Below are 15,616 nucleotides of genomic sequence, written 5' to 3' on the forward strand. Positions count from 1 at the left end.
TAGACACAAGAACAGTTTTTTCTCGAAGGCCATCACTCTGCTAAACAAATAATTCCCTCAACACTGTCACTATTTACTAAATCTGCACTACTATTAATCTTCTCATCGTTCCCATCACCAATCTCTTTCCACTTATGACTTTATGACTGTAATTTTGTTGCTGGTAATCCTTATGATTTATATTGATATTGAATGTTCCTGATTGCTTATTTGTACCCTATGCTTATCATTAAGTGTTTATCATTAAGTGTTAAATTGTACCCTATGATCATCATTTGTGTTGTAAATGTTGTACCTTGATGGAGGTATCTTTTCTTTTATGTACACTGAGAGCATATGCACCAAGACAAATTCCTTGTGTGTCCAATCACACTTGGCCAATAAAAATTCTATTCTATTCTATTGTATTCTATTGTATTCTATTGTATTCTATTCTATTCTTCTTCTCTGGAAAGATTACACTACTAACCAGAGCATACAAAACATTTGCTAGACCAATTCTCGATTACAGCTCGCCTGTCTGGAACCCACACTTCATTTCGGATATTAATACAATTGAGCATATCCAGAAATGTTTTACAAGAAGAGTCCTCCACTCCTCTGATCACAAGAAAATACCTTATGCCACCAGACTTGAAATTCTGGATTTAGAAAATTTAAAACTACACCGCCTTCGGCATGACCTGAGCATAACCGGACCTTCGGACTTTCCGCCGAGAACTGAAGACCTATTTGTTTGTTCGCGCAGGACTGGCATAGGATTTGAATAGGATTTTAATTAGTCTCAATGTTTTAACATTTTAAAATTTGGGTTTTATTCTAAATGTTTTAATTCGGCCATTTGTAAAATAAGTTTTTTAAATTATGGTTTTATGCGTATCCTGTTGTTTTTATCATGGCTGTAAACCGCCCTGAGTCCTTCGGGAGAAGGGCGGTATAAAAATTTAATAAATAAAAAATAAAAATAAAAAAACTCATAAAATCATCTGCTACAATGTCCTTCCTGTCAAAGACTACTGCATCTTGAACCGCAACAATACACGAGCACACAATAGATTTAAACTTAAAGTGAACCGCTCCAATCTTCATTGTAGAAAATATGACTTCAGTAACAGAGTTGTTAATGCCTGGAATGCACTACCTGTGTCGTGTCCCACTCCTCCGCTGACGGCCGGGTCAGGGAAATCCGAATCAGGCTTGCCTCTGCAGCTCTGCCCAAAGTCCTAGCAAAGTCCTCAGAGCAGGCAGGAGACCAGTAAGTGACTTCAGCAAGATAAGTTCGACTTTTGCCTGACTCAGAGACTGCCAGAAAGCAGATCCTTTATATAGGCCATGGGGTGTGGCTCCATGACTCAGCACTCATTAAGGCCTGCCCCTCCCTTCCTTCTGTTGCCTCCGCCTATCCAATCTTCTGATGCGAGGGTCATTCCAATCAGCTGTTGGTAATAAACCCTCCTCAGGCTCACATGCTGTGGAGGAGGGGGAGGGGTCTAGCTGCTCCGTTTGCCTGGGCATGGAGTCAGGGCTGGGGCCGGGAGGTGCTCCTTCTTCTGCAGTTTGTCTGGGCATGGAGCCAGGACTGGGGCCGGGAGGCATACATTCCTCCGTGTTCGGGAGCAGATAAGAAGGCCCCGGCTGCTCTGAGGGCGGGCAAGACACAACAACCTGACTCCATGTTCTCATCCCAAAATCCCCAAAACTTTAACCGAAGACTGTCTACTGTTGACCTCACCCCATCCCTAAGAGGTCTGTAAGGGGCGTGCATAAGAGTACCAGCGTGCCTACCGTTCTTGTCCTAATGTTCCCTTTGGTTGTATTCAATTTGTGTGGTTATTTCATGCTTATACTTACATATATTGTTGTGTTTGACAAATAAATAAATAAATAAATAAATAAATAAATAAATAAATAAATAAATAAATAAATAAATAAATAAATAAAATCTGTTCTAAGTCACTGCCTAGTTGGATTGTCCTGATTTATGAGAGTGCCATTCATTACAGGCAAACTAGTTGGTTTTCCCTCTTAGCTGTGCTGCTATTCCCTTTTAGCTGGCCACTAGACAGCAGGAAAAAATACTTCAATGAGGGCATGGCAGCAGGAATGGGTTGGGTCAGAGTTTAGGGCTCTGTTAGGTTCCTTACGCTAGTTTCCCTGCCTCTCCTCTCATTCTACATTTGGCAGAGTTGGTACTAGGCCTAGGCACCAGATCTTAGAGGATGACAAGATTGAAAAAACTTCTAAAATACACAATATGAATATAAAATCTGATCTTTTTAAAAAAATAATTTTATTGAGCATTACAGTTATATGGATGAAAGCTAACACAAACTACAAAAAATAAAAAATAAAAGATAGCAAGTGCAAAAAAAAAAAGAATAATATAAAAGGAAGAATAGGAAAGAAAGAATAAGAATGTAAAAGAATATAATAAAGAAAGACAAGAAAATCTAACGAAATAACTTCCGTCTTTGTCAAAACAGTTATAAACAATTTTAACAACTTGTTACTCTCTGTCAGGTGCAAGGAACCAAAAATGGCATGAAGAGTTACTCAGAGTAGATTTTTTTAAAATTGTTGCTTGCCTGTAGGCAGGAATCTTGCCAGACTAAACATAACTCTGCTTAACTATTAGATATACCCTGTGAAGAGTGGGGAGTGGGGGGTGGGGTGGGAAATCCACTGTGACTTTTTTCTTGCATACCAAAGATTTCAGGCTAATATGATTCTTAGATCTTTGGGAAAGACCCTCTCCTTCCTGCAACTTTGTATCACATTCCACCACACTTTCTCTCAAAATAGTACAAATGTTGTCTTCATACCATATCACATATCTTATCTATTGACAAATCTTTAAAACTTTGTCATTCAGTCTTAGTCAACAAAAGTCCATTAAGGATTATCAGTGATAACATATCTATTTTAAACTTGATCAAATAAATCAACTTTATCTTTCTTCCCTTTATTTTTTAACAATCTTGGTCTTTAATCCCTTCAAATATTGTCTAAGAACTTGACTTCATTTCTTTTTCTTTGTCCTCTTCACCAAGTCTTTCAAAACTTTAGAAGGTATCTTTTCGTAAATCTAATATAGGAAAGCTATCCAGATCATTTTCCTGGTTTATTATTTGTATATCCACTTTAATTATTAAAACAACATCAGGTTTCATTTATATAGCCAGTATTTCATTTTTTCCCAGATTGTTCTTGTAGCCAATCATTTTAAAATCCATGTTCAAATCTATTTTCATCTTATATGGTAAAATCTGTTCCTGTTTGTAACATCATTCACATACAGTCAATCTCTAATGACATTCTTAATATTAATTATTGAATCCATTGTTCACAAATATTCTTATGTAAAAGCAAGATAGAAATGTAGCGAGAAAAATGGGGAGAAAGAAGGTATAAAATGAATTAACATATATGTAAGAAATTTGGAAAGAATGTTGTAACAAATTAAATGAAAATATAAAGATATGATAGAAATATAATAAGAAAATGATTGAGGACACAAATTATGTACTCAGATGTCATACTGAATGATTAATGATGCATTGTATGTTTGTTTGTTTAAAAAAATATTTTTTTTTACAAAAAACCCAAAAAACAAATATTTTTCAATACGTTCAATGTGTAGGTTTTTTCTCCATTCTGAGTTAACAGGTCAAATAGATGCTCTTATCCTTTAATTATAATCTTTCTAATTCTAATAAACCCCTCACATAAATAATTTAATAAATTAATTTATTTAATAAATAAATTCTAATTCTAATAAACCCCTCGCATCCTGGATATAAACTGTTTCAACTCCTACCCTCAAAACGACGCTATAGAGCACTGCACACCAGAACAACTAGACACAAGAACAGTTTTTTCCTGAAGGCCATCACTCTGCTAAACAAATAATTCCATCAACACTGTCAAACTATTTACTGAATCTGCACTACTATTAATCTTCTCATAGTTCCCATCACCAATCTCTTTCCACTTATGACTGTATGACTGTAACTTGTTGCTGGCAATCCTTATGATTTATATTGATATACTGACCATCAATTGTGTTGTAAATGTTGTACTTTGATGAACGTATCTTTTCTTTTATGTACACTGAGAGCATATGCACCAAGACAAATTCCTTGTGTGTCCAATCACACCTGGCTGATAAAAATTCAATTCTATCCTATCCTATCCTATCCTATCCTATCCTATCCTATCCTATCCTATCCTATTCTATTCTATTCTATTCTATTCTATTCTATTCTATTCTATTCTATTCTATTCTAATTCCTTCTCCCCTAGTGTCCAGCCTTCAAAATTACATTTATCATTTCTTTCCCCTGGAATTAAAACATCAGCACCAACCATTTCCTAAGGGAAGATTTCTTTCAATTAATTTTGAGATCCATCTAGACGCTTAGTCTGTTTATAACTTTCCAAAACTTTCCAAAAACAATACTCTAATCACCCGTTGGCCATTTAGTCCCTTTTGCCACTGCCACTTATTAAAGTTTAGTCTTTAAATACTTCTTTCACTGAGGATTGAAGGAAATTCATTGAATGGATGCCATCGAACTTGCCATCCCAAAGGTTCGTAGTATTTGAAAAGTAGTAAATAAGTAATTCTATATATGATTAAGAAATGATTACATATAGTCTACATTATGACTGTGGGCATAGTTGGAATCCCTCTCTTCCCAGCCACTTCTCTCAACAGTTGACGTGAAAATCCTGGTTCTACACTCTGTTTGTGAGGAGTAGCTATCTGGAATACATATGCATAATCCCACAATTCTTTCTTTCTCCAGAGAGATTTTGCTAGGGAGAATCCATCGTCTGTCTTCCAATTTCAGTCATAATACTGTCTCTGCTTCTTCAGAATATTTAGCTTGCCAGGTCCTCATTGGCAGTTCCCTGAAATTCTGATAATCTTTCCTTGTTTCTCAGGAAACTCAGATTTCCAGAAACTGGTATTATTTCAGAAGCAAGACAATGATCTGATAGGAAAATACTGAGTGTGTGTGTGAATATCAGCTTAATAAAGTTATATCTAGAAAAGCAGTAAAGGTTCACTCTGTACACCAGCATATTTGCACAAGTGTTAAATATAATTTTGCAGAATTGTTGCTATATGACAATAATAGGAATTGATATAATTAACATTATTTACTGTGACTCATTGATTCACAGCAAATAGGGTGAAAATATCTGAGAAGAGAAAAAAAATCATAAGCATAAAACTTAAAAAATTGAAGAAAAAACAGCAACAAAAAATTCCTAACAAAATTGGATGAGCAAAATCATAGGGGGAATAGTGTTCAGACAAAGTTGGTCTTTCCTCTTTTCACTAAATCAGTTTGCACAGATGGCATAAAGAACAATCCTAACTGAAAAAATAATACTTAAATATGTGTAAATGATGTTATGAAGAGGAACAAGTTCTACAGGATAAGATATTTCTGAAACCACATAATCATAGAAATCTAGCAATGAATCAGTCATATTCTCTTTAGCTGATTACCCTCTGCTTCAAGTAGAAGATGGTCATATAATTCAGATTGTAGTGTAACACACACAGTTACCAACAATCTGTATAATTAAAGGTGCTATCACATCATATTGGTCTTAATGATTTACTTACTTACATGTAGCTCATTGTTCATGAGAAAATAGCAAAAAGTAAAATATTTAGTGCCCATGTAGATTTATAGTTACTCTGGATTTTTCATTTTAATCAAATACTAAATATTACGTAATAATTATGATGCAAAATTATATCTGTGTATATAGGTGTGTGTGTGTGTATGCATTCCCACAGAGATATGATATTTCTGATAAATAACAGAAATCTGATTGCATAAGAAGATTTTTAAAAATAGTTTACATACAGTAAATCAAGATTTTCTTTTCAATTTCTGATTGTTTTGAGGTTCAGATCAAGGACTCATGGAACCCAAGCAGGAAGGAAGGAGGTTTTCATGGTGGAGTGCAAATCTATCCCTACTGAGGTTAAAAACAGTATTCCTATTAATTTCAAAGTAATTAGGATTAAACCCTTCCTGTTGTGACCATGAATGGCTTTGAATTCACAATTCTTGCAAGAAAAACAGACAATGCCAATTTCTCTGAAACTTTCTCCACCACTCTAGCAGAATCCCAACCTAGGAAGAAACTATTGTGACACAGACTAAAATGGCTAGCCATCTGCCTGCCTGCTGGCCTACTGTGAGCTCTCTTTGGCATCCTGATGCAAATATGATCCATTCACCACCTTCTTCCTGAGCTTTCCTGATGCTAAAACCTCTTGACATTCATTGCCATGTCATCCAGCTCCTGCTGTGCTTCTTCCTGGAAGGTGTCCTGCCAGACTAATATGGTAATTGCTGCCCTATTTACTATTAGTTGTGGATTAATTTGCTCCCTAAAAATCCCATTGGTATGTATGATTCTTATCCCACTGTTACCTTAATTACTATCGGCCTTTTTCCCAGTTACACCCATGAGTAGGATAGAAAGCAGAAAGCAGCTAGAAATGCAGGAGGAAGAGGAGGAGGATTTATAAAGGTTTGCAGCACACAACTAGCCTTAATAAAAGTGTACTTTTGCAGGAAATTGAAAATAAGTACAAAATAAACTGTAGAGGGCAGTACTTGATGGCAGAATAAGTGGTTTCAATTTGAATTAAGAATACTATTAGAAATGCAGTATCTTATATAGCTGCATATAGCTTACGAAAGTTGTCCAGGTAGATAACTTTCTCTGTTTTGAATACTGAGCTGGCATCCAATTTTTGTTTACATTTTGGGCATTTGCAAAGGCAATATGGAAATTTTATTTATTTATTTATTTATTTATTTATTTATTTATTTATTTATTTATTTATTAAATTTGTATACCTCCTCTATCCTTTTTTTAGTAATCTCTCTTAGTCTCTATTTTTTTCAAATTCCAAGTCAGATTACTGTTTGGAAATATAGTTCTATACATTGGTCTCTGATATGAAAGTTTCCTAGAGATAAAAGGGAAAAAGATATTAAATTAAATGAAAACTGTCCTTTCTAACTTTTATGATTCTACTTTCAGATGGGACAGAATAGACATATAATCAATCAGATTTCATATTGACTCTTAATTTTACTACTTTCTAGATTTTGCTTCTCCAAGAACATGAGCACTTTGACTTTCAAAATTACATAGAGTAGCCAGGGATTACAGCAAGTCTAGGAAGAATTAAATGAAGCAATAATCTCATTTGGGAAAGGCAAGTTGATTAATTGATTTTCTTTATAGCTTCATCAAAAATCTGTTAGCATTGTTTCTGGACTCATAGTAGGGCTGATAATGAAAAGGATTTTAATATGACAAATGGTTTAAAAATGTAATTTGGTTCTGCATAACTGGACTGGCTCTGTTTTTGCTTTTACATGATGAATGTAGTTTTTACTGTGGTGGTGAATTAGATTTAAACTGGATGCTTTCTTAAAAAAATGCAAAAGCAAAATCAAAGCAACAAAAGTCTGAAAGGGCTGGGTAAATATTTTTTGGTGATGCTTAGAGGCAAAATTTTCTACATAATCCATTTAATTTTCTGCACTATTTTCAATATATCTTATTAGAAGCTTGTTGACATTAGTGATAATGATGATCATGATAATAATTTCCAGTCTATTCACCATGATCAAGAACTCATGATCAAGATGCAAGAACTCGATATGCCTAGTTTAATGAAAAGGAGGACTAGGGGAGACATGATAGCAGTGTTCCAATATCTCAGGGTCTGCCACAAAGAAGAGGGAGTCAAACTATTCTCCAAAGCACCTGAGGGTAGAACAAGAAGCAATGGGTGGAAACTAATCAAGGAGAGAAGCAACCTAGAACTAAGGAGAAATTTCCTGACAGTTAGAACAATTAATCAGTGGAACAACTTGCCTCCAGAAGTTGTAAATGCTCCAACACTGGAAATTTTTAAGAAAATGTTGGATAGCCATCTGTCTGAGATGGTGTAAGGTTTCCTGCCTGGGCAGGTGGTTGGACTAGAAGACTTCCAAGGTCCCTTCCAACTCTGTTATTATTATTATTATCATGGTACCAGAGGGTCAATAAAGCCTTTCTGTTCATCATCATCATTAGGCCCTGTGCAGAGCACATCGGGCAGCAAGTATTCTCTTAATGCATCTAAGACTTTAACTAGATTTTCATCACAGGCTGTGTGTAGGTTTTACATACTTCATCTTATTTCTGTTTTTGTTCTGGCATATCTGGCTTTCATTTTCATAGAACAAATTGGTCAGAAACACATTCTTATATATAGCTTTTTTACTTCTTTTGACAAAAGTTCTTCCACATAGAGGCACATGCTACCATGTATTACCTTTGTTTCCAGGCTTTGTGCAACTTAACATTTTGGTTTCCATTTTCCCATTTTTAGTATCAAATTCATTGGTATACTCTATTTCCCCCCTATTTATGCATAACTTGCAATCATTTGCTGTATTTTCCCTGCCAAAACCAAGGGTTCGGTTTTTGAAGCTTTGATGTTCAGATTTATACTCTTTCTTGCATCACAGAACTATCTAACATTCACTAGTTAGTAAGTGATCTTTCAGACTCGGTTATCATTGTTGTATCCTCCTTTACTAATTGTCGTAATAAATAATAACACCAGGAATACTTTTTGAAACATTCCTTTCTCAGTTAATACGTTCTTGATGAACGTATCTTTTCTTTTATGTACACTGAGAGCATATGCACCAAGACAAATTTCTTGTGTGTCCAATCACACTTGGCCAATAAAAATTCTATTCTATTCTATTCTATTCTATTCTATTCTATTCTATTCTATTCTATTCTATTCTATTCTATTCTATTCTATTCCCTCAACACTGTCCAACTATTTATTAAATCTGCACTGCTATTAATCTTCTCATCGTTCCCACCACCCATCTCCTTCCCTTATGACTGTATGACTGTTGCTTGTATCCTTATGATTTATATTGATATTGTTTCCTGATTGCTTATTTGTACCCTATGATTATCATTAAGTGTTGTACCTTATGATTCTTGACGAACGTATCTTTTCTTTTATGTACACTGAGAGCATATGCACCAAGACAAATTCCTTGTGTGTCCAATCACAGAATATTCTATTCTATTCTATTCTATTCTATTCTATTCTATTAACATGATACTGATAGTCCTCCACTTACAAACAACAATTGAGCCCATATTTTCAGTTGCTAAGCTAGACAGCTGTTATGAGACTTTTGCCCCATTTTATTACCTTCCTTGCCACAGTTTTACATGAATCACTGCAGTTATTACCAATTAGTAACAGGGTTGTTAAGTCAATCTGGCTCCCCATTGACTTTCTTTTGTCAGAAGGTCGCAAAAGGGGTTCACATGACCCTGGGACACTGCAGCCATCATAAATACCTGCCAGTTGCCAAGTGTCCAGATTTTGATCATGTTTCCATAGAGATGCTGCAAGGGTGGTAAGTGTGAAAAGTCACTTTTTATAATGCCGTTGCAACTTTGAATGGTCATTAAACAAAGGGTCGTTAGTCAAGGATTACCTATATATGTTCTGGCTACGTAGGGAATATAGGATGAGAAAAATTAATTTTGCGCAAACCAGACTGCATGTTTTTCACCAATCTGTTGTATGGGGGTAAGTGAAAAGACAAGGCCTATCCAGCAAATCTACTACTTCAGATCATTAAAATAGAAAAATCAGCATCATAGGTTGGCTAAATCGAAGTTCTCTAGATCAGGGGTCTCCAACCTTGGCAACTTTAAGACTTGTGCTTTGCTGCCTGAGGAACTCTGGGAGTTGAAGTCCACAAGTCTTAAAAGTTGCCAAGGTTGGGGACCTCTGATCTAGACTCTCTCTTCTGCAGCTGCCATTGGTGCTTGTGCATTCTAAAGATGTAGTCCCACTCACTCCAACCAGTCTCTTGCCCCAGATGCATAAACTGCCAATGGAGGGCAGAGGCCTTTTCTCTCCTCCCACCCCTTGTCCTAATTCTGGTAGGGGGAGTACCCCAATAAATCACCGTACCCCAATAAAAAGTTAAAGAAGCCTGCAAGCTGGGCTGTACTGGTAAGAGAGGAAATTGCACCCATGCAGTTTCTTGCAAGTGCATTTCTTGCAAAAGTCGTTTGCTATTGCTTCCTTCCTAGAGATGACGAGCCCACCCAAGAGCCTCAGATTTTTTCAGAGGTCTCACCTCCAGCTTTTAACTCAGACCAGCTTTGCTTAGCTTCGGAGATGGGCAAAGTCATCTAGGTCAGGGGTCTTCAACCTTGGTCCCTTTAAGACTTGTGGACTTCAACTCCCAGAGTCCCTCAGCCAGCAAAGCTGGCTGAGGAACTCTGGGAGTTGAAGTCCACAAGTCTTAAGGGGACCAAGGTTGGAGACCCCTGAGATAGGTGCTGCCACCTGCGGCAGATATCCTGCTTTTCTTTTTAACAGCCTGCCAATCCCTCTTCTCCTCCGGACCCCGTGGCTGAGGCCGTTGCTAAGGGACCGCGCGCGTCCCTCCTCCCCTTGCGGAGGGCCGGGTCCCAGGCGCCGCGGTTGGCTGCGCGAAGTGCGTAGAGCGGCACGAGCCCCGCAAGAAACCGCTCCGGCTGCGTCTCCGTCGCGCGGTGGCTGAGCGGCTGCCTCTGTTGGGGAGGTGAGCGCCTTGAGAGACGAAGCAGTCCGTCTGTGTGTGCCTGTGTCTGTGTGTGTGTCTCTCTCTCCCCCCACCCCCGTTTGTGTGTGTGTGTGGTCCCATCCCTACCATCGCCTCGCCCCATCATCTCTCCGTTAAAAAAAAGCCCCAACTTGATCCTTTTCTGCTTTTTTGGGAAGGTGCGGGGGGGGGGGGAGATTATAATGTGATTTAGAACTGCCTTGTTAAATAACCATTGAACAACAGGAACTGTTTGAAGGATAGATAGCTGGAGTAAAACAAAGTTGCTCCCTGCTAATCGGGCAGCAAAATTTAAAAAGTAGAAATGTTCTTTTTTTGATACAAATAATTTGTAAAATCTGCAGTGAGCTCCTAGGAGAGAAGAACTCCCTCACTTTCCGAAGGAACAAAATACATTCTTAGGACGGGAAGGAAGGATATTGTGTTTATTTGTAATATTGTCCTGTACTGTTATTCAAACTGAAAAGCAGATATGGCTAAAGTTGCAGATCTAGAAGAGCATACCTAAGATGTAAAATGGGGCAAAATTTATTTAACAACTGTGTTACTTAGCAACAGAAATTTTGGGCTCAGTTGTGGTCGTAAGTAGAGGACTACCTGTATATAGAATTGGATTAAGTATTTTATACACCTATTAGTCAATTATATATGTATGCCAGATATAACATTTGGGAAAGAGAAAATTGAATGACGTAATGTCAAATGTCACTCTATGATCATGATATTTTTGATTATTTGGTTTACATCTTAGTATGGTATCCAAGATGTCTAAAGTCATTTGTAGAGAGGCTAATAAATTCACACAAATATCTTAATTTACTAAGTTAAAGTAGAACCTTTCCACATTGTTTAGATATTCCTGTTCAATTTTCTATTAGCAAAATTTTATGTTTATTTTCACAGGCCTTAAGAATGGCTAGAAAACATGAACATTTTGGATTAAGCTATTTGGAAGAATTGAATATAGTTAAGGAGCGTGAAAATATATGCAAAGAAACTAGGCAGGAATTTTTGAAATTTAAACAAGAATATGGTTCTGACCATGGAAATGTAAACAAAGCTTTACAGGAAATTATGCCATCAGGTCAGTCACTTCAGATACAGTCTAAAACTGGAAGTCCCTTTCTATGTTCTGAAATCAAACAATTTTCTTCTGAGTGGGATACATCTGCAATCCAGAAAAAAGTAAGGATTTCTCTTGATGAAGAAGAAAAAACCAAGATTGAAGATACTGCATGTCAGCCAAAGAAATCTTCTAAGAAGCAGAACCATACTGATGGTAAAAAAAAGGCCTTTCATTCTGGAAAAGCCATCCTAGAACCTAAAAGTGAGAGCCCAGGAGATGAAGGAGAAAAAATGCCAGTATTAATAGCTTCTTTCGTAGGAACCACCAAGCAGATGACCATATTGAAAAAACCAGAACCACTGAAACCAAAATCTCCAAAGGTGCCTCGTGCAAAATTACGGTTTAAAGATCAGTCAAAAGATAGCATTCCTAATATTAAACAATTTGAACAAAAAATATTATCTCAGCATATAATTCTTCCCTCAGCAGGGACCAGCACTGCAGACTTTGATGATTCCAGTTCTGTAATTTCCACTGTAAGTGAAAAATCTATGAGCATTCCTAAAGAAACCTCAGAATCAAATGTACCCAGTCGCTTAGAAAAATCTTACAGTACAAAAAGCAGTGCTTCATCTAGTATTAAAATTTCTCCAGCATATCTGGAAGAAACCATATCTGAAACTAGAGTAGGTTTTTCAAAATCACGTTTGAAATCTTCATACAGCAAGTCGCACGTATTTCATTCCATTTCAAAGATGCCTTCTGGAATTGTTTCACGATCTATTGATGAAATAATCGAATCTTTAAAGTCTACTGTTCCCACTGCTTCAGACTTAAAGATCAAAGAACTCTTGGAGAGTATTCTTGGCCAGGATTATCTTCTAAAAATTCAAGTAGGTGAACTAGAATGAGTTAAAGAATCTTGGGTTAGTAAGATTCTCTTTTATTAAAATTGCCTTTAAAAATGCTGTCTGTTGTCCCCAAAGTGCTTTTTTCCAAAAGTCAATTAGATTTCCTTGATTTTTTTGAAGTTTTCAAAGAAAAAAAACAAGGAAAAAAGTGCTTTTTTTTCCAAAAAGCACTTTTGAGACTTCAAAAATAGTGTATTATAACATTTTGAAAAATATAATATATTAATAACATTTGCTATTACTTCCTTTCTGGTAGTTGTTGGTTAAAAGTAACATTGACCACATTTTAAATGGATTTTCCTTTGTAAGGATTCTTAAATTAAATAGATATATGTAGAGGTTGGTGATCTATGTACCCAAAGTATTTTTTTTTCAAAGTCAAGCAATACTAAAATAAATACAAACAAAATATAATGAATACTAGGTTAAAACCAAATCAGACAATAGTTCTGTGTGATGTATGAACATAACCAATGTAAATAAGTAACTTCATTGTATTTGCTCTGTGATCAATCAAATCAGCAGTTTTAAAAATTAAAATTTTTTGGTTGCACCTTATAATCTAACAAATATATTATGGTTTAAGCTTTGAGATGTGTTTTCATTTCTTTAGATTCATGGAGATCTTTGATGACTTATTTATGTGTGTGTCTATTCCCACTTAGCTATATAGGAGAATTGTAGAGTGTGAGGCCATAGAAGAAAGAACAGCAGAAAGTAAAGATGGTGACAATTTATTGACAATGACCAATCCATTTTTAATAGAGATGTTCTTGCATTGTTGAGCTGATTATCACATAGTGTGATAAAAACTAGACCTTTAGGTCATAGTTTCAGAGGTATTTCCTTATCTAAAAAGAGAAACAGAATGACTATGGGTGGGCAAAAAATTAGTGGGCATGGGAGTAACTTCAATCTTTCTGTCAGCTTCTGCATTGGATTTTCATGTAGCAATGAGCATCAAAAATCCTCCCTCCCTCTCTCCTTCCTTCCCTCCTTTCTTTTCCTTCTTTCCTTCCCTTCTTTTCTTTCCTTCTTTCCCCTCTCTTTCCTTTCCTTCCAGGCAGACAGGTGAGTGGATCCTCCTCTCTGTTTCCCTTTTCCTCCCTCCCTCCCCCCTCCCTGCCTCTCTTCATCCCTCCCTTCTTTCCCCTTTCTCCTTTCCTCCTTTCCTCCCTCCTTCCTTTTCTTCCTTCTCTCGGTCCCTATTCTTTCCTTCCTTTCTCCTTCCATGGGTTTTTTTAATTATGGTTTATGGCATAGTCAACCATATGCTTAGACTTTACAGGTAGTCCTCAACTTACAGTTCATTTAATGACTGTTCAAAGTTACAAAGTTACAATGACACTGAAAACAGTGACTTTTGACTCTTTTTCACACTTACGACTGTTGCAGCATCCCCATAGTCACGTGATCGAAATTCAGATGCTTGGCAACTGACTCATAAGTATGATGGTTACAGTGTCCAGGGGTTGTGTGATCACCTTTTGTGACCTTCTTACAAGCAAAGTCAATGGGGAAGCCAGATTCATTTAACAACCATGTCACTAACAACTGCAGTGATTCACTTAACAACTGTGGCACAGAAAATTGTAAAATGGGGCAAAATTCACTTAACGAATGTTTCACTTAGCAACAAAACTTTGGGGCTCAACTGTGGTCGTAGATTGAGGACTACCTGTATTATTATTGTATTGGAAGAAGGAACTATACAGATATAGAGCTACTGCTGCAAATGCTCTGACTTTGTTATTTCTGAGACTGATATCTGAAATTGGTTTTATATTTTGGGTGGATTGATACTGGTGCAGCTGTTCTAAATAATTTGATCCTAAACTGTCTAAAATTCCAAGATTGATGTCATTTTTTTAACCAGTTAGGTTTTCTAGCCAACTAGTCACTATTTCTAGTCCAATATAGATGATGCAGGACTGAGAAGATATGAGATAACTTGCTTTTACTAACATGCTTGTTGCCACATTTTGTGGCAATTCAGTGTTTGGAACTGCAACTCAACAGTCTTACAGTACCTTGCAAGTAAATTGTAATATGACAATGCCTGCTTTTTTCAGAAAGAGCTGTTTGATTGTAACACTTCAGGCTGCTTCCTTAGAGATGTGAGATCCTGGCATATGTGTGAACTTGATCTTGTGAAATTAATTGCAAGGTTTATTATTGTTGTTGCTGGTACTAATAGGAAATTGATTTATATTCAGAGTCATATATTGTCTTTCATTAGATAGTGATGAATATATTTGAGTGTATAAATATGGACAGGCTTTCCAGAGCCCACTTTGATATCCTGCCATCAGCTCTACTGGCTACCTCCTGGGAGTCCCTATGTGCAGATATTTTGGTCTTGTGGATCCAGGAAGGTAGAAACTCACTCATGTCCTCATATGGTATCCTTTTTATGATGTCCCATGATGTGCTCCGAGTGCTCCAATCATTTCCCAAAGTGAACTCCACTCCAATACATTTTATATTTTTTAAGGGATGCTAATCCCACACTCACATATCAGGTAGCCAAATGTCTTCAAGTTATACAACTCTGCAAAACTTTTAATTAGATATGTTGTTTTCCCTTTTTCAATAATGATTTTGGTCAAACTCTTTTTTTTCCTATAAAAGCTAATCAGACCGCAATAAAGATATTTGTATTTATTTATATTTGATGTGCCAGTAGCATGTCCTCATAGTGGAATATGGACAAGTACCGTATATACTCGAGTATAAGCCGAGTTTTTCAGCACGTTTTTTGTGCTGAAAAACGTCCCCTCGGCTTATACTCGGGTCTATACGGCTTATACTCGAGTTTTTTTTTTTTTTTAAGCCCCTCGGCTTATACTCGAGTATATACGGCTTATACTCGAGTTTTTTTTTCTTTTCTTTTTTTCACATTTTACCGGACGGCGCGGGGAAGCCCTGCCGGTGCAGTGAGA

The 15,616-nt window shown here is 36.6% G+C and overlaps 1 protein-coding gene across 1 annotated transcript in view; it reads left to right on the top strand.

Moving 5' to 3' along the window:
• LOC131187780 (uncharacterized) overlaps window positions 1–15,616 on the top strand; it is a 46,335-nt gene that overhangs the window by 12,950 nt on the left and 17,769 nt on the right. The window contains exon 4 of the mRNA XM_058162399.1: window positions 11,601–12,656. Coding sequence (XP_058018382.1) covers window positions 11,601–12,656 — 1,056 coding nt within the window. The remainder of the gene's footprint in view (window positions 1–11,600; window positions 12,657–15,616) is intronic.

This window comes from Ahaetulla prasina, chromosome 1 (assembly GCF_028640845.1).
Source record: "Ahaetulla prasina isolate Xishuangbanna chromosome 1, ASM2864084v1, whole genome shotgun sequence".
Taxonomy (NCBI): Eukaryota; Metazoa; Chordata; class Lepidosauria; order Squamata; family Colubridae; genus Ahaetulla; species Ahaetulla prasina.